The following is a 23,758-nucleotide window of genomic DNA, read 5'->3' on the forward strand; positions in this document are numbered from 1 at the left end:
ATATTAACTTGTTCTTCTTTTTGTCTTTTTAAAAGAATATAACTCACCTTTTAGGCATTCCTAATTTAGAATAATTTACAAAGTAAAGTAACACAGTGAATGCCAGATAATGTTTTTGCAGTCTTGTCTCAAGTGAAACTTCCATGTCTATATAGATTCTCCTTCTCTTTATTACACTCAATTAAACAAAATTTTAATTACTGAAGTAAATGTCTGGGCAAAAAATATCATGTCATAATATATTTTGGCATTTTAAAATCTGAATTAGAACAAATAACAAAACATTTAGTTTAATATTGTTACATCATTATTATAAAATTCTAAGAAAAATATAAAATCTATAAAATGTAATAGTAGACTTAGATTTGCCAAAGTATTCAAAATTATTTTTTGACATCAAGTGACTGTCTTAAAAAGTTAGTCTTTATTGCTCTTTTGAAGTGAAACAGAGAAATCATCAGAGTGCATGAATTTGGGAGCACCTCTCCATAAAGTCAGCAAGAGTTGGACAAACACTTCTGTGCTTATGAGCCGGATTCTTCTTTTAATGTTGTACAATGTGGCACCACTATTGATGTCAGTTATTCTTAATTTTCATGTATAACAACCAGACACATACGAAAACAAAATAGCATCTACAATGCTTTTATAATCCAAATGTGTTGCAAAACCACATTGCACAGATTAATTGTATCCCCACCACTTCTTATCTTTAGTTTTCTAACTATTAGTTTTCTAACTATTACTTTTCATTGTGGTTTATGCTAATCACAATTACTTGGATTCATATATTGCTTTTACATGACAAGAGTTGTTGGATTTTTTTTAGCATTAAGTCCAAAGCAACTAAAACATAGTGCAAATGCCTCTTACACGGAGCTACAAATTGAAAGAAACAGCCATTGCAATCATCAGTCTTAATAACTAGTTTTGTGGGCTTTTCTCTCTTAGGAAAAAGCTTGATCCAGCTCCTGAAGCTCTTCCCCTGTCAGAATTCCCACTGTGGCCAGAACACTCACTCTGCTCGCAGTGCTTGCCCATGAACCCCGTGCGACATGTGCACTGCCCACTGATGTGGTCACAGTCAGCTCCATTCTGACACTGGCAGATCAATGCACAGTCCTTCCCGAAAAACCCCAAGGGACATCCTGCAGCACAAGGAGAGGGACGAGAAAAAGAGGTGAAACAGCCACTCCAGAAATGAAACGCAAATATTCTGGTTTAGTGCGTTACTGAGAGCTCATTTTTGTAGCTTCAGGAACATTCTATAAACACAAGAGATTGAGCCCTATCTTATTTGAAGTGGTTTAAAATACACATTAGGCAAAATCTGCATAAAAATGAGGTTGGGAAATTGAGCAGAAATTGGGAAATAGTGCAGACAACAGAGGTTCTGAAGAAGGCAGCAAGAACAGCTCTTTGAAGAAATCGGTTTGAGAAGGTATTTGAGTGAGGAGAAAGAGGGCAGTTTGTGAATCAGACCACAGAGTCTGTTCAGCAGTCAGTGAATATTTGGACATCTTTTCCTCACAGTTTATGCTGAAGCACAACAAAAATAAAAATAACAGCATATTGTATGTGAGCTACTCACAAAGATACCATTTCAGTATGGAGAAGACATACCACTGCAAAGAGATCATTATTCACCAGCAGGATGCAAAATAACCATGATAGCTGACAGCAGAACAGCATAGTAAATGTCTTCCAGAACTTTATCCATATGGCCCTGCAATATATCTGTTATTTCTTGACACTCTGACATTATTCATTTGAAAAAGGAGAGATCTGATTTATGAATAATATGTATTTAAAACACTGAATGCAGAACACAGTCAGCAGTCATATTTTTCTTGAGGTCAAAGATAAGAGTTCTGCCCAGATTACAGTCAGTGGGGGTGTGACTACCTGAACTGAAGGTAAACCAAATTGAAGGTGTAATATGATAAAAAGCCAGCTCTATCAAAATTTATTTCTAGCAAATGTTTATTTCTCAAACTTTGTATGAACTCTCACCCAGCATACAATGAGTGCCACATACCTACACCCAGTCATGCATGGCTTTTTTATTTTAATGAAAAGCTCTTGGGAGGAAAAAAATCAGTATTAATGTATTATTAAATGAAAAACATCCCAAAACAAACTATAATTTTACAGTCTAGTGAAGTTAACTTTCCACATTCCAGATAAAATAACTCCTGTATTAGTATTTGAATTACAGGTACTGAGCTTCAGCTGTTGTAATTGCAATTGCAGATATTGGATGTACAGTGTGATCACTCTGCAGTGACAAGAGGGGCTGTGCCTCAGCAGATCACAGCCACAGCTGAGACAGAAGCTGTTCCCATGGCTTCAATCTGAAGGACACTGAAGGATAATTCCGTCACTGATTTGTAGACTGAGAATGGAATACAAAAGTCACTTACTCTGTGTACAGTAAAGACCAGTCCACCCTGGGGTACACTTGCACTCCCCGTCATAGGCACTGCAGAAAGCCCCATTGTGGCAGTTGCATGTGTGGATGCAGTTTGGACCCCAGTGGGAAGGTGGACAAGCTAAAAGAACCCAAAACAATTAATTAATCTCAAATGAAAAAGCCGTTGATACCCATGAATAGAGCTGCTTCCATTCACATATGAGCACTGCTTTGTTTGGTGTTTGTTGTTTTCCTTTCAGATGTGTGGTTTGGGCTGCTCTATTCTGACCAAATAGCCACAGATTTATTTATTTATTTAAACTAGGAAATCATTTTACTCCAGGTAAAAAGTGCTGAAAAATAATAAATATGTGAAAACCCCAGTGATACATAATTGATACTGAGTACACAGGACATTCATACCAGCTTTCTCATAAAGACATTGTTTCCTTTCTCCATTTATTTTTTAATCTGCAAACAGTTCAATTGTTTACAGTCAAGAGGATATGGTTTTTAAGTCTCAAAAGTGAAGGTAAACAGAGGTTGAAACAGCTATATAGCCTATAGCTTTAGACCCAAAACTAAGCTTGCTTCTTGTGTTTCCACTATAATTGCTTAAATGTGGTGCATATAATCAGGTCTGTGCCTTAGTCAAGTTAACTCAGTTGCTTCCGTGGGTCCAATAATCAATATAATATTTCTAAAAACCAAGTAATAGCTATAAAGTGGAGATTACTTTGCTCACAATCATATCAATACATTAGGAGACAGAATTTACTGGCTGCTTTGAAAATGTCATGATGAATGACTGTGATACTGTGTGCTGCCATTAGAATAGTGAAGTGGTTCCAAAATACTAATTACTTTTCAGAGACAGAGAAAGATAATTTTCCTCATGTTAGAATACCACAAAGCGAAGAGGGTACTCTAAGAATAGACCCTTTCTGTTGAGTAGGATTCACATCTTGAGGGTTTTTTTATTCATTAAGAAAGTAGTTCTTTAAGTAGTACTTTAGTACTTTAAAAATAGTTTTAAGGAGTACAGTGTGAGTATTTCATAGGAGAGAAGAAACAGGTCAGACATGGAAGCTGTAGTTTTATTCCTGTGTAAATTTAAAGAGGCTAATAACTCCTTATTGTTGTGTACTGAATTGGTTGTCCAGAGACCTGTCTGGCAGCAATAAAAATTCCTGAATCCTTTAAATATTTGCATAATTATTCATGTATGTGTGGGCTGTATTTTTGCAAAGTCTCATCTTTGCACAAAATTCACTTCGTTAAGTAACATATTACATTGTATCGAAAAAAAGGATTAAGTTTGGTTTTTGCTGTTTTCACTTCAGTTGTGCCTCATAATTATTATAATTATAGTTTTGTGTTTGAAATTTTGTGGTCAACTAAGAAGGAATGTAAATCACATACAGACAGAAGGTTAAAAGTTTGAAAAAGGTCTCTAGTTCTGAATGAAATTAATGGAATAATTATTTTCCATGTTAACTGAAGGACTTTACACAAAGCAAATAAACTTCCTCTGTCATGGTCCATGAGCACAGCCTCAATAAGCACTTCCATTCATGTTGCTGGCACCATTTTCTTGTTATTGATTCAGTGAGTAAGTCCCTCCTCCTCCTAAATACCCCTATTCTGCTACTCTCCCAACTACCTACTTATTTTACCATACAAACAGTTGGTACTTTGTACCAACTGGCTTCCACAGGAATAGGCCCAAGATTTAGTTTGGTATCATATTGAGTTCTGCATGCTAATCAGTTCACAGAACTTAGCCAGGGAAGTGTTTGGGGTTTTTTTTCCAAACTGACCAGATGTTACATTGCACCGGTACAGAGCCAGTTAGCCTGGGCCGGTCAAACCTTAAATGATATAAACCAATGAGGCCTATTATTAGGAAATGCACCTCCCTGGGAACCCTACCACAATGTCTTTTGAACTTTAACATATCAGAGTATGGTGCACCTACTTTTACTTACAAAAATGGGTTGACTGAAGTTTTGGCATGCATATGTTTCAGACTGCATGGATTTTAGTACCTTATGGGATTGGATATACTTCTTGTGAGAATTTTGCTTAAAACAATTCTTTCCTGTAATTAGTAATTTGTATACACCCAGGAAGGCATATGGAGAATGACTAATTTAATAAAATAACTCTAAAAAGTAATAAAATTAGGGCTTTTCCCTCCTCCTTTTTAAAGTCAATAACAAAGTTTCTATTGAGTTTAGCATACTAAGACAATACTCATCCAGTGAGGCAGAATGACACTAAAAATGTCTATCTGTGAAACATTTAAAAAAGGAAGAAACAGAAAAATCCATCACAAAGTTATAAACACTTTAAAAAAAGTCTGAGTGGTAAATTTCTTAACGAAATGTTCAGATGTTTAGTAAGAACAAGGATGGTAGTGCAGTCAGAGCGCTAAATTGCATCTGAGAAAATCTCAGCTTACTTTTCAGCCTTGCCAGTAGCTCTCTTTGCAAAAGAGAGTAAGAAAAAACATCCTGTATTTCAGTGCTTCTTATTTATAAAATAATACCTCTTATTCGTAAGACTGTCCTGAGGATACAAGCCCTGAGATGTTCACAACACTACTGTGAAAAGAGTAAATAATTACACATAAAGAAACAACAGACCAAGAACTCTCTAATGCAAAGATTTATCAATCCACAGACATGTTCGAAGAGACCTGTATAATCTCCTAGTCCAACATCCTATTCAAAGGTTCTTCAATTATGATAATTTCACAGCCTCTTCCAGGCCGGAGACTTCAGAGCGTCTCTGGACAGTTGCTGTGTCTGACAACTCTCACAGTAAGGATTTTTATTCTTTTATCTAGTAAAAGTTACCCTTGCTGCAACCTGTGAGTATTGCCTCTTGTCTCTTCACCGTGCACTTCTGAAATGAGTCTGATCCAGCTTCTCCACAACTCTCCTTTGGGCAGTGGAAGGCTGAAAATTGATCCCTCCTATCCTGCACTCCAGCCCACTCATTGAAAGGATTATAGTGCACCATGACAGTGTTGATAAAATGAAGAAAAGTTTAGCCATATATTCATTATTTACCGTGAAGTCCTAATTTCTGACTTAGACAGTGTTGTTTTACCAAAATGTTGATACTTTAGCCGGACCCTGGTTATTTGTTCTAAAATTAAAGGGAAAAAACTGATACTTACGCTGAGAGCAGTCACTACCAATCCAGCCAGGGTAACACTGACAGGATCTGTCAATAGGATTACAAGTTCCATTATTGGTGCAGGTGCATATTCCAATGCAGTTCTTGCCAAATCTGCCACTGGGACATACTGAGAAGACATTGTCGGAATTAGAACTCCTTAGCAATCAGAACAAGATTTTATTTTCTTTATTTCAAGAGAAAGCAACTAATATTTGGATCAAGAAATGTATTGCTTAGTATAACATTAAAGTAAGGCATTATAAATTCTGGTAAGCACAATATCCATACTTACTATACAAATAATACAATTAAGAGTACAGTGGGTTTCACACTTTATGAAATGTCTTTATTACATGTTGTACCTTCATTACAGAGGGCTCCTGTAAATCCAGGCAGGCAGTCACACAAGCCAGTGATGTGGTGGCAGGGACCACTGCTATGCACACACTGGGGGCAAGTCTGGCTGCAGCGGTGTCCATAAAACCCAGGGGAGCAAACTGGAACCAGAGAGAACAAATTGACATTGACTTCCTTGCTTTCCATACAGCCATGAACTGTAGGGCACTTGTTCCTGACTTGGAATTAGCTCTTCTTTCTAAATACACAGGAGTTGCAATAGTGGTGGTTATTATCTGTACAGTTCAATGATTTACTGTGGTGGGGGGAAACAGTTTTCCCCCTGCAGTTACAAAATGGTAAAACCCCAGGGGGTGGTGACCCTTGAAGTTTTGAGGTTTTACCCAATGAGCGCTTCTGCAAAATATAAACATATCACAAGCAGAACGGAAGAGAAGGTAGTTGTTGAAGTTGTTGAGAGAGGTGGCCACAAGGAAAGGGCTCGGAGCCCCTTGGGGCCTCTGGGCTCCCCCCCCCAGCCCCCAGAATGGGGGCTACAGAGACTTAGAACAGTGTTAAACTAGACCAAGTATCTGTAGCTAGAAAGCTAAAGAAGTTTTCTCCACCGTGAGTGAGCAGAGACAGAGCAGCATCAGCAGCGGCAGAACTGCACTGACCGAAGAAAGGGTGGCAGAGAGCCAGAAGAGATAAGAAAGCAGCAGAGGCGGCTTCCAACCAGCCAAAGAAGACACAGAGTTGTCTGAAGAGAGCCGAGAGAGCCAGCAGCAGAGAGAGCAGACTAGCTCTACAGGCAGAGTTTTTTGGGTAAGAACTAAACCGAAAAACCCCCAAACTCCTTTTGTGACCTTTCATAAGTGGAGAGGATGGACTCCTACTGAATGGAAGTCCTAAAACTGCAGCAGCACTGCAGAAAAGAGCTGTAAAGCTCAGAAGGAATGCGGAGGGGGTGACCTTGGCCCCCCCGCTGCTTGAGACAGAGCACAGAGCTCTGTAGGGGAACTTGAATCTCCTGAAGACAAGGACCGTCACGAAGACCCCTGAGCTTCGTGATATGACATGGTGATAGTGCCCTTGTCCTGGGAAACGCAGCCCACGGAAGAAGACCCTCACTTGAAGACGAGTGGCCGAGGGGCTTGAATACCCCCTCGTGAGTACTGACAGAGATCCAGCTACAGCTGCTGCATGAGAAGAAGAGCGAAACAGAGAGCCTGCTGCCCTAGAGACATTGCTGCTCTGAGAGTGGGAAGAGTTTTTTTCCTTCTTCCCTCCTGGACTATTATTTGGAGGGGAGAAGAGATTTGATCCATTGTAAATACTTTTATGTCATGGTAGAGATAGCTAAGACTGTATATAATGTATTGTAGTATTTATTTGTACAGTCATTGTAATATATTCCCTTTCCCCCACTCTGAGTCTCGTGTAGTGTCTGGAAACCATCTCACACTGAGCTGAGATGTGGGAGGGGGCTTGGACTAGGGAATTAGATCTTTTGGAGCTCTCAAACCATGACATTTACTATCACAAAAGGAGATTTGCTCGTTTTCCTCAAGGTTAATAATTTTGGTTAATAATGACTTAGTCAACATTCTGTTACATGTCAGGCCACACTGTGATTGGATAATGTTTGAAATGTATATATACTTTATTATTATACATATTTGGCCAATCATGGATGTGTTTTAAAGCATATTTGAAGACAAGTAATTTAAAATAACAGAGAATAGTTTTTCTCTAGATGAGTAAGATCATCTTAGATCTTGACTTCTTATGTGCTTCCTAACATGGAAACTAACTTACCCATTACTTCACTGGGTAAAAAATACAAATGTTTTCCAGTCAACCTTTCTTTCATATATTCACTGTACTCATTACATGGTACAGAGTCATCTAACTTTTAGAGAACCTGAGACCAGAAATACAAAGTCTACCAGTTAATTCTGATACTAAAAGCACGAGTTTCTTAAAAAACAAAACAGCAAAAAAATCAACCAACCAACCAATAAACCACCAAAAAAACCCCAAACCCCAAAAAAACCCACCCCAGACAAAAACAGGGGGGAAAAATGGGCTGTTGCATAAAATCTCCTTCTTTGTAGCTCTAATCCCTTTTGGCATTCATTTCCTGATAAATGTAAAGTATTAGGTAATACATCAAGAGAAATACCTGCACAGCTGCAATTAGCACTGACAAAAGGAACTTGGAATCTTTTCAATATTTTAATTTCATCCAAGTTTCAGTGTTTTAATTATATACTTGATACAAATTATATGGCCAGATCTCTCTACAGAGGTTAACTTTTCCAAGTGAAACAATGCCAAAAGGTCTTCCTGTTTACTGAAAAGGCACTTTCTGACTGGGATCCAAATTATTCGTATGACCTTTGTCTTCCCAGCCTCCAGACCGTGCATCAGAGAGGGGCTCTGCGAGGCACTAGACTGGAAGCTTCTCATCCAGATCATAAGCACAGTTCCAAAACACAAGGGAACATTTTTACATGTAGTGTTACACTGAGTCTGCTTCTGGATTAACTGATTAACTGCAGTGCCTTTAGAGATTAGATAGTGAGAATAATTACTGTGCATAGTTAGAAGTGCTCAAGGAATACTAATGCCACCCTAATGTGGGGTTTAGTAGTGCCATAGGCAATCACATCCTTCAGCTTGAGATTTTGCCATTCCTGGACTGTTAGGACTTGACCCTCCTCCGATTCTCCTTCTAACATATCAGTGACCATTTCATGTTGTCTCCTGCCTTTTCAGCCTCTTTTGGAAGACCCAGGAGCATCTCTGCTTGGCCTCACTCCACCTACTTATTGACTCTGTTTCTGGGAGACCTACTCTGAAAATGAGGCTACCCCCAATTCCAGGAGACACACATTTCTCTTCCCTGAACACCCTTCCCTCACAGCTTCGATAATTCAAACTAAAGGCAGCTGGACTGCTGGAAAACTGTGACAAATTTTATTGGGAGGGTAGACTTATTATTTACCTCCTTGATTCTAGCACGATTTTCCTTACTTTATCTGTATCTCTATTCTTGTAATTTTCATTTTAATTTTTTCAAAAGGAACCATGGGTACATTTGATATCTTGTTCTCACTCTGAGGCCTGATGCCACTGCTGATTCTTACAAAATAAGTTTTTTTAAAAAAAAGCAATAACTAAGCCAATAATTCCTACCGAACTCAATGGGGAGGTTTTTAAGTTTCTGAAACTCATGTATGTTTTATTTACCTAACAAAATACACATTACAGTACATTTGGGAATGTTTACCCTTAGAATGGAGTCCCCTACTAAATTTCTTAGAAAGTCATATTCATAACAATGCCACAGCACAGATAGTGAATAAATGTAAAGTTGTACCATAACAAGAAGAGCACTACTGCTTTGTTCATTTAAGATAACACTTTTTTTTCTGCATATTCACATATTTTGAGAAAATGCCCCATCAGGGAGCATTTCGTAGTACTTCATACTACAATTAACAAAGCATTGTTGTGTTATATGATATGTATTCCAAGTAAGAGAATGAGAAACAGAGATTTTAAAACATTAATTTTGTTCTTACTTCTCTGACAAGTGGTGCCTCTGTATCCTGGTGCACACTCACAGATTCCATCATCTGGAGAGCAAGATGCTCCATTTTTGCAGTAACAAGGCAAGGAGCAATTTGGACCCCACTGTCCCTCAGCACACACACTGTCACAGTGAATGCCTGAAAACATAAATAAAACATTTGTGAAGAACTCTCATGCATAGTAAGGTTAAACCTGTGGTCCTCAGTGGACTGATTTTCAAAACACAGCTCACATAACCTGTTTTTGAAAATACCACTAACATCAGGAAAATAGAACACAGTAAATGTGCATCCCTGTTCCTGTCTTCCCCCAGAACAGTGAATTTCGTATTCTAGTTTTTATGAGATGTACATAATGGCTTTTGCTTCCTCCATAATGGCTGTTTCAAAACAGCAAAACCTTATTTTCAAATTTTGTGTTTGGGAAACGCATGACAAAAGGTATATAGAAACTCTTCCTTCTGAGCATAAGAATTCTTTGGGTCTGACATAATTTTGTATAATAATGGTGTACAGGACACTGAATGATTTCTCATTAGTGGTGAGCTGATTACTGCTCAGCTTCATACCACATGGAAAAATGTAGCGCACACAAAGGGTTTCCAAACACACCACATGAGCATTCCAAAATGCTTAGCTGCAACAGTGTTACAGATGCTAGTCAGTCAGTGCTTTGTTTAGCTGCTTTTGATATAAAATTGATTGTAAAATGGCCGCAACCTGAATCCCTACATTTAAATCATAATACAAACCACTAATTATAATCACCCAATTACGGTCTCTTTATTGTTAGATTTTTTTTGTATTGTTTGGTTTTTTCATTTGTGGCTTTTTTTGCAATGCAGCAACGTTAAATATAATTTTCCGGCTTTTTAAAAAGCACTCTGCATGTTAAATGCCAGCAGGCACCACTGTGGAACTCAGACTGTATTGTGTCTACAGCACTTTTCATTAACAATTAAGTATTACTGTAATGCCTCTACTGAATGAACCCTCAGCTAAAGGAAAAGTGGACTGAATCCAACCACAACGATGTCTTGCTTTGTAAGTATTTCCAGCAAAATATGCCACAGGTTCAATGCCTTCCCAAGTCCTAAAAAAACCCCAAACCAGTTTTACATGTGACAAGAAAAAAAATCTTTGAACACCAAAACCTACAAAATCTCATTTGTAACGATCCTGAAAAATAATTACATGGTTTACTGATAGATCAGACTCAGAGGTGATTCCTTAACACCCCCAGCATCTGCCTTGCAAAGTTGTATGTAACCTCTAATTAGAGGAAGGGTGGAACTCCAGATTCTGGAACTGTTTCTCTGCAAGACAATGGACAGAATGAAGAATCAAATATGTGGCTCACTAATGCCAGCAAGAGAGAAAACATTTGACTTTTAAAATCCAGACATTGACCAGCAGCAGTCAGTACATAGGCCACCTAAAAGCTCTGACTGTGCAATGAGTTACTACTGACCTAAAACAAATCTATTGTCAAAAAATGAAAGACTGCTTGTATCACACCTCTTTCATTTTTCCATGCACAGGCATTCTCCTGTCTCCATCTACATTTGAGAGGCAGTGTGGACTTGCTTCTCAGTAGTCTGGGTCAACTTTTTCATTAACTCCCCATTTGCGGATAAATAGACATAAGAGAGTGGCTTGATTTTGGATTTTGAGAGATGCTGGTGCACATGAGCAGAATGACATCACAGCTTTTTTTTTTTTTTTTTTTTTTTTTGAAACAAGAACCACTTCTTTCAGCTGCATAAAATTGCTTTGCTTGGGGTTCCCAAATTTGAGAATTTGGGTCTCCAAGTCTGTGAAAACATAAGCAGACACACGCAGAGCATTTCACAACTGAGCCCGGCACTCTGTCCACATGAGTGTTATGTATCATATCATACACAGCTTCACTCAGTGAACCCTGCTAAAGAAAAGACATTTTTCACAGTCTTAAGGGGTTTCACTGCTGTTCAGTATATAATGGTCACTATTAACAAGCCAGTGGTTGCCAAGAGTTACCACACTGCATTATCTGAGATTATGTAGACCAGTGACATACAATAATACCAGGCTCAATTAGGCTGCCTTGATCTGTGCACAGAGGATGCTTTATGACAGTGTGGTGTCAAAGGGTGATAGTGGGCACACTGGAACAGAAAAGACAATGGGTCCCATGCTGCAGAGAGCCACGATACTTGAAAGAGCCAGCAACTACTACTGAAAATGAAAAAAGGAAAAAGCTCCTTCAGTACACACCGGGGAAAATTATCCATTAGAGAAACTGAAAAAAAGACTACATTTTCTTTCCCATTTCCACTTCTTATGAAGTGAAGAATGATATCCTTCTACTTAGCTAATAAAAAGTGTATATTAAATATCACAGAATAATAATTATGACAATATAAGATACTGAAAGTGTGCTGATTACTGCTGTTTCACTGTAAGAATTTTATTATATTCATTATTGATCAGAAGCAAAATCAGTTGCACTCCTGTAAGTGTCAAGAATGAATGCAGCAAAGCAGAGATCATTCAGTGATTTACTGCATATCTACTTGTAAAAATAGTTTTAAATCTCACTGTTATTAAGTTCACAAGGCACTTAAAAATAAGAAATTGAGTTTCACATCTTAATAGCTGTAAAAATCAAGTATGTCCATTTTTGAGAAAGAACAGGTTAGAAATATTAAAAGGATGAAAAAAACTCTAAAAAAATTAATTTCCAGAGTGATACTTTATATGAAATTTCAGCAAAGAAATCTATGCTTTTATAGAAAAGCTAGAAATTATTGAGGAAAAAGAAGCATTTTTACTGGAACTTACAAAGCAACAGTAAACGCATCTTTTACACCATGGTATCAACTGGCTTATGATATTGACACAATTTCAAGCAAGTATTAATCTTTTATGTGATAAAATTGTTTTTTATTAAGTTTTCATGTTGGTTTTGATACTGATAAGGATAACTGCGAGAAAATGTTTTTGCCAGAGCTATGGACAAAGAGCTCTTTGATGGCCTTCACAAGTTGCTAGGCAATGGCTGAATGGCCATGATAAACTTCAGCTAAGCTGCTCTAAAGAAATGCTCGTGCATTTAATGCCCAGTGCTTTATGCTGGGGGCCTCACATCTAAATCAGCATTCCCCCAACATTCGTAGTTGCATGAATGAAGTAAAGAATTCTTTAGGGATACGAGTGTTTCTGCCCATGCTAGCAGAGTATTTCCATACTCCTTATGCTGTATTTTGAAGTTGAGACTCAATGATTCTTGCAAGTCAGATCAACAAAGAGCTAATTTGTTTTAGCACCTGAAGGGGGAAAAAAAATCTACCAATTATTTCTTACTATCTTCCCAGGCAAATTTATTATTGGACTAAATGCTGTTTTCCAGCTTGTTAGGTTTCTATTAGTCTGATAAAAAGTTACCCAAGCTTTAAAAAGAACTTTTTTTCATAAAGACAATGTATCTTCACAACACGTGGAACTTTCCAGTATAGCTCCGAAGAATTAAAGCCTGTTTGTATATTGGTGTATTTCCCATATGTCAGGGTGAAATTAGATATATAACAGCCTAAACAAGAAAAGGAACAGGCCTTCAAAGCCTGGGGAACTCTTGGTGTCATTAAAGCTAATGACACTTTTCAATTATGCCCCAAGAGCTCATATTTGAGAGGAATGAACACTTACATCACTTCTGTTTAAGGACTTCCCTACTTCTCTGTCAAATGATGGATGAGTAGCCCAAGGAAAGGGAACTGGTGAAAAACATCACAAGCACTATTTGAAGGACCCTAATTGTCTTTGAAGGAGAGAGGTATCTCACTCCCTAGCTCAGAATAGCCAGAGGAATAAATAAAGTGTCCCAAATTAAGGAGCGAATGAAAGGATTTTTTCTAGAAGTTTGGTCGTCAGCTGCTGCTTCACTGTGGCAGCCAGAGAGATTCTGCCTGCGAGTTTTGGTAGGAAGCCAGCTACAAAAGATTGTCAACAAAAACATCTGAGTTTGAAGGCAAACATCAGTATCTGCAAATTTTAGTGGATGAATAACTTTTGTGGTATTCCTAGTATCTTTTTGAAGGGCATACTCTTGCTGTTATCCACTCCAGAGGTGCTCTTCTTTTCAACTACAAATCTTTAGGTAGATACAAGGAAATAATACTTGCCCTTTTTTTAACCACTTGATAGTTAGAAAACAAACATACTTAATCACCAATTTAAAGCTCTTTTTTCTGAAAGAGTATTTCTTCCACATAAAGATCCACCACAACACACAGACAACAGAGGTGCAGACACAGTGAAGTCCAGATGTAGGGTGGGCCAAACTTCTTATTGGAGAATTCCTCTCCTGAAGTTTGGAAAGTAAATATGCCATTTATCATGACACAGTGCCCACATATGATTTCATTTTGTGGCACACTGAGCATCCATCCCAATGGTACCTTGTGCTTCTGGAGACCAGGGGCAGGTGGTCAAAGTGGAGGAAAAACCACATTCTTGCAAGAGGGCCTCAGCACTGGGGTACCAGCACTATGGATGTCGTTCCAGCAGCACCGTGGTTTTTGGCCTAAAGGTGAGGAAGACCCATGATAGAACTCTTTTATGACTTTTTTCTTCTTTTTAGGAGGGGAAAAAGTGCAAACACTTTGAAAGCTGAGGGGCAAGGGAGAGCTGTAGCTTGCACTTCTCAGCAGACCTGGTGATTTGCATCAGTGTCAGATGACAGAGACCTCCCTGTTATAATCCCACAACAAATGTGCCTCTTAGAAATAATGTCAGAAGCACATGGAAGGACACAGAAACAGCACATCTGGTGATAGCCATTCTGACTAACGTCAGCAGGTGTCCAGCACAGAAAAAGTCACCAACACCCCATCTGCATGTGAATGAATGGTAAAATGTAGGCTGGTATTACTGCATCTGTCTTTTCCATAAACCAATGCTATTGTTTTGGTACAGATAATAGACTAGTGGTATTTCACAATCCCTGGCATCAGATAACCTTTAAATCGATTTTAAAAATAACAAATGTACCACTATGACATGACATTTCTTCTGAAGTGGGAAGGTGTGGCAGAACTGCACCCAAGAAAGCACAACAGTGATGTGTCATCAGTAACACTCACATTATTGTAATTGTAATTGCAGTAGTAAACAGTCTGGAGAAAAAAAGTCCTTTTGCTATTTTAATTAATTTAATTATCTTTAATTAATTTTAAATAACTAATGCTTTAATGTGAACTGTCAGTTTCCAAGAATACAAATTCTTAAATCTTTCAGGCAATTTGGGAAAAATGTGTTTTGAGAGCTGCTTGCAGAACAGGTAAGATTAAGAAATGAAACTTAAGTTACCATGGTGCCTGTTGGTTTGCTTTCTCCTTGAGAAAAGGGGTAGATGTAGCTTTTTAATGGACTTTAACTTCAAATTTTTGTATAAATTATTAGGAAAATTATCATTATATATTGAGGGATTATATTTTCTATCTGTTTCTTCTGCTTTCTGTTTTAATGGTTCTTACTCCTTTCCACTGTCTCACTATTGCACTCCCTCCAAATGAAAAAAAGTTATAATGTCAAGGGATGAGAGTGTTTGGGTCAGACATCCTCCTCTGTGTGGGTGGATGTTTCTCATTTGTGCCATCCTGTCATGTGGCTCCTGGAACGTGATGGAATGGTCAGACTGCCAGGAAAAAGAAACCACCCTTAACTCTTGCTCTTCTAAGCAGAATTAAAGCTGCTGTGCAGGGAAAACTTAATGCAAACTACAGAGAGAATAAGATTTATTACAGTAGCCCTAGAAAATAAGTCATTTTTGTTTGGGATGAAAAACCTAAGTATCCTCCTAGGCAACAGAACCTGCATTAAAACTATAAACCCTAAATAAAAGCAAAGATGTAATTAAAGCCAATTTTAATTATTTATTGAGGTTTTTAACAGCTGATATCAATGCAATAGTCAAAAACTTAACTTTTGTCCCTCAGTAGAACCTAAGAAGCAAAAGAAAATCAATGGGCATGTTCAAAATAAACAAAAAAAAACCAACCTACTTAAAAAACTAAACCATGTAATATCTTTTTATTGTACCAGTGGTGAATTGCAGCTGTATCTGGAGCCTGAAGTAAAGCCCCTGTGCCCACATCAGCAGCTCAGAGCTCCCTTACAGACCAAGGGAGGCCCTCACAACACCAGGCCAGTGATCCACCCTCCTCATGCAGCACAATTCCTGCTCCCCAGTGTTATGGGACAACTGTGTCATCCAGCAAGGGAAAAACCTCCCTTCATTTAGTTCTACAAAGTTATATAAACTATTCCCTCTGATGAAATTCCCTGGGGAAAGTGTAGACAACTGTTCCACTCACAGAGCTGAGAAAAATACTGTATTTAAAACGTCTTTTTGGAAAGTTTTATTATTTTGATGGCGTCAAAACATCTGGGAAAGTTCGCCTTGGATTCATTGATTTATTCATGCTTAAAAAGAAAAAAAATACAAGTTCACATTTTTAAGCTTCTTCAAATGTATTCATTTTTTAAATACTACCTTCCCAATGGTTTTTAAAAGACTAAATCCTTCATTTGAGTTAGATAAGCATTACACCTATCCAAAATCTGGTTCTCCCTCTCTTTCGTTTGCTTGGTTTGGTTTGGGTTTTTTTGTAGGGAATACTACCCATCCAAAATTAGTATGTCTGATGTTTAGGAAACAATCTAAGCTACTCTAACATAATTTTTGCATTTTACACACATCCTCCATCTGCTTCTCCACCTATTATGCATAGAAATATATGTACAACCTCCCTTATTAATCCTACGATCTACTGCTATTTTTGCAATGCAATATTACAGTACAGCTATTTGAGAACCCCTTCCTAAAACATTCTCTCCTTTTCTTTATTCATTCTAAGTATCTACACAAAGACCAGACTCCTTGTGTGTATTGCTCTGACACGTGAAGTGTGGGAGGAGGATTTTTCCAGACACTGAGTATAAAGCGAAATATGCCATTTATGTTATAAAGTATGTCTAGACATCATCAACATGTCAAAACTAGTCTGTCACGCATGGTGTTCTGATGACATCATCCAGTGATGGAGACTCAATTTTTATCAATAATTATGCTTGAAGTCCCTTTCTAGTGAAGTCTTTTTCCTTTGTAAACATGAAGATGAAATAAGATTTCACTAAAAGTAAAAATACTCCTGGGTTAGTTAAATCACGCTGGCTAAGTAATTTTTATCACCTGTTGTAAAACATAGTTACTTTTCTGGCATGGCCTTTTAAAACAACCTGGATCCTTTCATTACATACCTATTGTCTCTGATGATTTGTCTCCATTTTAAAAACTCACAGGATTTACTTTAAGCTGCACATCTGCAACTCATGAACAGCTTTAACAGCCTAAACCATGATCAAGATCATCACAATGTTTTTACTGTGGGTATTCTTTGTTTAATACCTTTACTAATTTATGAAATCATATTTTGAGCAGATTCAAATGTAAGTTTGCAGAAATGTGTCCAAACGCACACAAAATTACCTGAAACTACATGAAACTAAGGACATTAACATCACAACAAAATAAACACGATGTATTGTCACACAAAATAGCAACAGATGGCATAAGGCTAATAGTATTTTTTCATAATTCACTCAGTTAACTTCTACTATTTTTTGCACTCCTGTGGTAGTTATTTCCTGAGATGTCTGAGTAGCTGATGTTAAGTCACACTGGAGCTTGTGGGAAGAAAATAAAAAGTCTTGTCTTAGTGAGGTGAGTGCTGGCTCTGAAAGTCTCTCATGTTGAAAAGGGTGAGACACAATGGTGAGAGAGACCTTCTCAAAGAACCAATATACAGAAAAAATGCACAAATGATAGATGGGTTTGGTCTTCCAAAGCAAAGCAGGAACTCTTCCTGCCCATGCCTATAAACTCCTACTGATTTCCACTTCCCAACCCCAGTAATCACAAAAGTCACGTTCATCTGAACAGAAAGTAGAAAAAACGGCAGGTAAGCTGTAATCAGCTACAACTAATCAACCTGAACTGTAGACATGCGCTTCAAACAAGATGCTTGGGATCCAAGCTAGGAAAAAAAGAGTATAAAAAGCAAGGTTTGGAAAAAAACCCAGTAACTAAGACTGTATCTATCTGAGGAAATCATAAGCTCACCTCCACCTACTTTGTCTGAAAGTACCAGAGAAAAAAGAAAACAATTATATGATGAACCTGCAAGTCAATTAGGAAAAATATTAAAAGAGTGGACACTAAATAATATTAGTATATATCTGAAAACACAAATAAATAAATAAAAATCCTCTCTTTTCACAGCACTCACGTACTTTGTTCATTTAAGGTGTGTTTTTCATGCTGACTCCTCATTATAAAATGGAAAGAGGACATACAAACAGGGGACATGAAACCTGACCCCTGCAACACCACAGCATCACAGTGAGACACCAAGTCTAGAACATTTCAACAAGGGCAAGCTTATAGTGTCAATTAAGCCCTATTGAAGACCACAGTTTTCCCCAAACTTAGAGCTTAGAAATCCATTTGAGAACTAAAACTACCTCCTAGGCATAAAGGAAACATTTCATGATACATGCCCTCCTCCACAGTCTCATCATGTTTTCAAAAAATCTTGCTTTCCACAAGCAAGAGAGTGCAACAACCATGTCAAATATAAATTACAGGGAATAACTAGATATAAATGGTTCTTAAAACCACAATGCTAAAAAACTTAATGAGAAAATATTCATACAGAACAAAATATGTGTGGAGAAAACTTCATGTTTTCAAAAGTTTCAGGAACTGAAATGGCAACATGGTTTCTGCAGTATTTATCCTCTTTTTGGCTGACTGAAAGCTGGATGTGATGCTTTATCTCAAAGCTCAAAGCACAACCTGGAATATTTACAGTTATTTGCCACTTTCATAACAAATCACACTGTGGAGGCGCCCAAGTTTTAAGATTTCCCTTTCTATTCTCAGTTTTCTGTGGATCCCACACCCAACAAAATTTCCACATGTGTGAATCACAGGAGGGACACAGCAGCCACAGAACTGTCCCTTTTCCCCTTCCAATCCCACATACTCCTCCTTTACCCCCAAACCCACAGAGAAGACCAAGTTCCACCAGAGTGGAAACTCTGCTTGTCCTCAGGGGTGCGTTTTGTACCTGACCATCCTGGGAGGCAGCGACAGTACCCGGTGGTGGGGTGACACCCATCTGCGTGGCTGCAGTCGCAGCGCTCAGCACAATCTATGCCATATGTGCCGTCCTGTGACAACAGAAAAAGAACAACCCAGAAATTTCCGGTCAGTTCTGCCTCGAAAAGCAATGACAGATCTCTCCTGAATCCGTAATCTGTTCTTAATATAAAATGCTTCTGGCTTTTTGGAACATTTTAGCATCCTACATTTTTGTTCTTTCATTTAAGAGGGGAAGATAAAGAATGAATGATACTCTCTTCAAAAATCCCAGACTAAAGCAATTCAGTCTCCTTTCTGCCTCAGACAGACCCTGAGCTCTCTACCTATTGGTCAAAAAGGATACCACATAAAGGCACAATTATTTTAAAAAAGAGTAGTAAAACCTTAGATTACAATATATATTTAGTGTAAGGTTCATTGCATAAATAATGCAAACTGTATCACTTTCTATGGATTAAAAATCTTTCTGCACTACAAGATATACTACACTAAAAAGAGATACTCTGGTTGTGGGGCATTTTTTGAACCAATAAGAGAGATTAAAGTTACAAGCTGAACAGCCCTTTTGGTGCATTCTGCTGTGTCAAAAGCACATCTAAACATTTGAATTTGCCTTTTCTGCTTCTTCTGTAGAAGCTGGCACACGCATTTGTGGGTAATTTAATACAAAATCAATCTGAGAAACTGAGGAGCAGAATCTTTAATACTGCATTCTCAAAACAAAGTCAAAGTACAACACTAAATTGATCTTGAAGAAAAAGTGTCAAAACCAAATTAAAAAAACCTGGAAAAAAGCCAGTATAATTTATGGTGATTCTTCAGGGTTACCCACAGCAAAGGCAAAAAAGGAAAAGAAACATGTCAGGTTTAAAAATGAATTATTTAAATTCAAGGCTAAAAATTGGTCTCAGCCACATTAAAATCTGAATAAAATCTATAACAAAATTCCTCTGCTGTTCTTTGATGTTCATGCATATGTTTCAACTAAGTGCCACAGGATTCAGCTGTTCAATTCCCAGTCTTTCAAGTCTAAAGTTGAACAAAATCTTATGTTACTTCAGCGTAAGGAGCCTTTTGCTCATCTCAACGGTACATTTTTATATACAGAAAAAGAAAAGATTACACATTTCCTTTGCATATAATCAGATTTGGAATGAAAGGAAATCCTCAAATATGTTGTTGAAAAGCAGTATATTTAGCCTGCTATGTACTTGGACTGAAGTCCAAACTTCAGTGATATCTTGAGTAACTATCTGGGGAGTAAAATTAATTTTCTGAAGTTATTTAAAAAAATTTAAATTCATTGATTTAAATAATGTCTCTGCTCCAATAAGAAAAACATTTCAGACAACAGTGGATGTATTTGAATTAGTTTTCTCTTTATTCTCCTGCTCTGGAATTTTGAAGCAGAATATGCACTTGAAATGTGTAAATGCTTATGGACATTGTTTGACACAGATAGAGGGGCATGCTAAATTATCTGATATAGAAATGCTTTTAAGCATTATTTGACTACCTTTGGCATAGTAATGCAACTGCTATGAAACAATATGTGTCTTTTTTAAATGTCAGTTTTAGAAGAGCTAATGGAGCTTGGGAGATATCATCCTTCAGAATCAGACACGAAGTGATAAACAAAGCTGTTTTAGAAAAGAGAAAAATTAAGTCTTTTGATGGAGATGCGTTGTTGGAAACACTGCGTGAATGTGCACAGGTGGTATTCTAATGAGTTTTCCAGAATATATTCAATTTTGTTTTCCACTTTACTCACTACATCAGTGTGTGCTATGCTTCATCTTAAAACCAAAAGCAAAGCCCATAAAATCACTTCTGAGGATTCTGAGGGCACAAATTTTCATTCACGACAGAGGTGTGGTTTCCATCTTACACTCTATTTCAGCTATTCCCATCATGTTATTGCTCAGCAGAGCTCATCCAAACTGAAAGAAGCTTCAATGTGATATGGGAGGGAATTAACAAGGTGTGTGTTCAGTTCATGTGGCTCCTTTACAATTGTACTAAACCAACAACCTACTGTGCAGATAGTATTGCAAAAGTGAGCAAATGACAAGGGAAGGGAAAAGGAGAGCAGAGAAAAGTTTATTTTAAAAATTAATTTTGTTAAAAATTTCCTGGAAAACTGAAGTCCATCATTAAAAAGAATTGACTCGGGAAAACCTCCTTTTTCATAATTTTTTTTTTTGGGTGCATGAAATGTAATTGAAATCAAAGTTATACAGTAAACCCAATGCGTTTTGATTTTTACTATTTAAAATTTTTTGAAATTATACGTTTTCATGGCTTCCCCAAACTACGAAGTAGAACAGAAGTGATAAGGAGTTTGCCTTTGTCCTCACAATGATTTCTAATACTGCAGATATTTCTAATATCTCAGAGTCTGGGAGAGAGTAGAAATCAGACCCCCAGTAGAAAGGCACCCATCATGAAACTGGGTAGTAAAAGTAGATTCTCATGTCTGACTGAGAGGCAATCAAAGTTCTTTATTCATACTGTAACATAGACATAAGAAAATGTAATTAGAAATATGTTATTTGACGTGGAATATATTTTTTGTTCTTTTGTCTTGTAATTTTTACTTAAACTAGTTGAACAGAAGCAATTTGATAGCATTTGATGCTGATAGAGGGGAAAATTTGGTTCTGTGTTTTTCAACCAATTCCAAAGGAGCTAGTGAAAAATTTGGGTTCCGATTTTAAAGTGTTGAAAGCAGAAAAGGTGTTCATCAATGCAACTTCATTTTGTGTGGCCATTTTTTTGTGTTCTTTGGTGTATTGTGCAGCATGGCTCTTCCAGAAGAATTGTTGGTGCATGTCCCTGATCCTGCTCGCAGTCATATGTGCTCCCTAGGGACATACCCCCAAAGAATGATAGAAGGCCTACCCTACCCAAAGTTATCCTACAGGGCAAAATTTGGTGATATTATTTAACTACCTGGCAAGGGAGTTCACATTTTTCTCCTCTCCAGCCCGGGGCACAGGTACAAGTTCCATCCAGAGCATTGCAAGCCCCTCCATTAAGACACTGGCAGGTTAAGTTACAGCCAAGTCCCCATGTACCACTGGGACAGTTTACTGAGCAATCTACACCATGCCAACCTGCCAAAAAAAAAAGGATTATAGTCACACATTATTCAGGTTTTCCCCCTTTCCTCTCAGAATGTTTCCCTCTGCCTGCCATGGGGCATCTCTCTGAGATGGGCAGTACTGTGATAACATTCACTACAAGGTGGTATCAGCAGTTTTGGCTCAGGACTTGTCCAGGTTTGGACAAAGGTGTTCAAGGGCACCTTGTAACATCTGTGCACAGCATATGTTTGCAGATGGGTGCCAACATACAAAAGCAATTGATGGAAGATCTGGAATAGAGATAAAGACACCTTGAAATTTCACTGAGAAACACTAAACTATACTGAGAATAGCCTGAACATAATTAGGAATATTTTCCCCAGACTTAAGCTGCCACTTTCATAATTGTTCCACAAGCGTTCAATACACAGAGTTCTGCGATATGGTTTTAACAGAAATCTTAAATAAAGACAAACCATAAAAGAACTGCATAAATTGGATTTCTCCAAGATACATAGAAGTCCTTTCAGATGATTTCTGTACTTCTCTCCAAATACAAAAAAGAATGTGATGAAAAAAGGGTCTAAAATGCAGGAGTCACCATTGATCATGCCTGATAGCAACAATTCACAGACTGCACACTAGATGAAATGTGAATAGATTTTTTAAAATGTGATCATCCATTGGATACAAGAGAAACAGTGTGAAGCAGTCATATGTTATGAGCTACAGTCACACAGGCCAAGTTTCTAGTTTTGTATTGTTTACAGTAAGTGAAGGGAAAAATTATTCTGCACTGAGCCTAATCAATAGGCTATGCAAAACACATGCACTGAAAACAGGCTGCTTTGTGCTTCACTGATAACTTCAAATTTAGGGGTCACTTCAGGAAAAAATGTTCCACTATACCAGCTAGAAAACTGAGACACTTTCTCTCAAACGTCTTTCCAAGATTTATAAATTTCTTTTGTTTACATGACAAGTATCAAGGTTTAGTTTAATTTCACTTTTGCTGTCCTTTTTCACCATACTGTGACTAAAACTGCATGATGTACAAGAAGACAGGATTACATCTCTAAAGGAATATTTTTTCTCCTCATGACCTGGCTGTTTTGCAGTAGCTGCTTTAAATTAAATTAGGGTTAAATTAGCTCCACTGTCTGTGGCAAGAGTAGATGCTCTACATTTGCTGCACGATAGATTTAATAGTGTTAGTCCCTGACAAATTTAGTGGCTATTTGTCTAGGTAACTCTCACACTTCTCCACTCTCAAACTTCATCTGTTTTTAGAAAAACATTTTTAGACAGGAGGGGTCTAAAACATTTACTGCGCATGGGATTTGCTTTGGTGCATTCAAAAGCCTGCCCTCTCTTCTCAGCAATCCAGTATCACAGCTGGGGAACACTGGACTTTAAATTCTTCCTCACAGCAGAAGTGAACGAGAGATGTACTCTTTAAGTTCCTTTCAACCCAAGTCATTCTATGATTCTATGATTCCATATGACTTTGGTTAGGAAGGCTGACATCAGATAAACGGCCCACTCATAGTCCTTCTAGCAGACCACAGTGCTTCTCTCAGAAGATGTTTTCCTTGGTTTTCCCTCCCAGAGCAGCAGAAGCATAAAGTATCTCGTGCTTAGACCTTCAGGGTGGTCTGCTTCTTATCAAGTTTCCTCTTCTCTACTTCAAAAATTCAATTTAATGTTATGATTATAGAAAAGGAAGATTAATCTGAGGAGACACTTACCTGCTTTGCAGGCACAAGAACCATCTACTGGTGAGCAGATGGCTTCATTTTTGCAGTTGCACATGGACGAACAGTTTACTCCATATGTTCCCGGAAGACAAGGACTACCACAAGAAGCACCCTGAATTATAAAAAAATAAGAGTCTAAACACTATTTGAGGGGGCTCAGACCATACAAC

At 37.7% G+C, this 23,758-nt stretch overlaps 1 protein-coding gene across 1 annotated transcript in view; it reads right to left on the reverse strand.

The window, feature by feature from the left end:
• Positions 1-23,758, reverse strand: part of MEGF10 (multiple EGF like domains 10) — an 85,669-nt gene that overhangs the window by 10,359 nt on the left and 51,552 nt on the right. The window contains exons 11-18 of the mRNA XM_017806182.1: positions 23,580-23,700; positions 21,698-21,861; positions 18,711-18,813; positions 9,529-9,675; positions 5,965-6,099; positions 5,601-5,729; positions 2,424-2,552; positions 1,020-1,148 (exon numbers count right to left, since the gene is read on the reverse strand). Coding sequence (XP_017661671.1) covers positions 1,020-1,148; positions 2,424-2,552; positions 5,601-5,729; positions 5,965-6,099; positions 9,529-9,675; positions 18,711-18,813; positions 21,698-21,861; positions 23,580-23,700 — 1,057 coding nt within the window. The remainder of the gene's footprint in view (positions 1-1,019; positions 1,149-2,423; positions 2,553-5,600; positions 5,730-5,964; positions 6,100-9,528; positions 9,676-18,710; positions 18,814-21,697; positions 21,862-23,579; positions 23,701-23,758) is intronic.

The sequence above is a fragment of the Lepidothrix coronata genome, unplaced genomic scaffold (genome assembly GCF_001604755.1).
Source record: "Lepidothrix coronata isolate B3197 unplaced genomic scaffold, Lepidothrix_coronata-1.0 Scaffold14, whole genome shotgun sequence".
NCBI classification, from domain to species: Eukaryota; Metazoa; Chordata; class Aves; order Passeriformes; family Pipridae; genus Lepidothrix; species Lepidothrix coronata.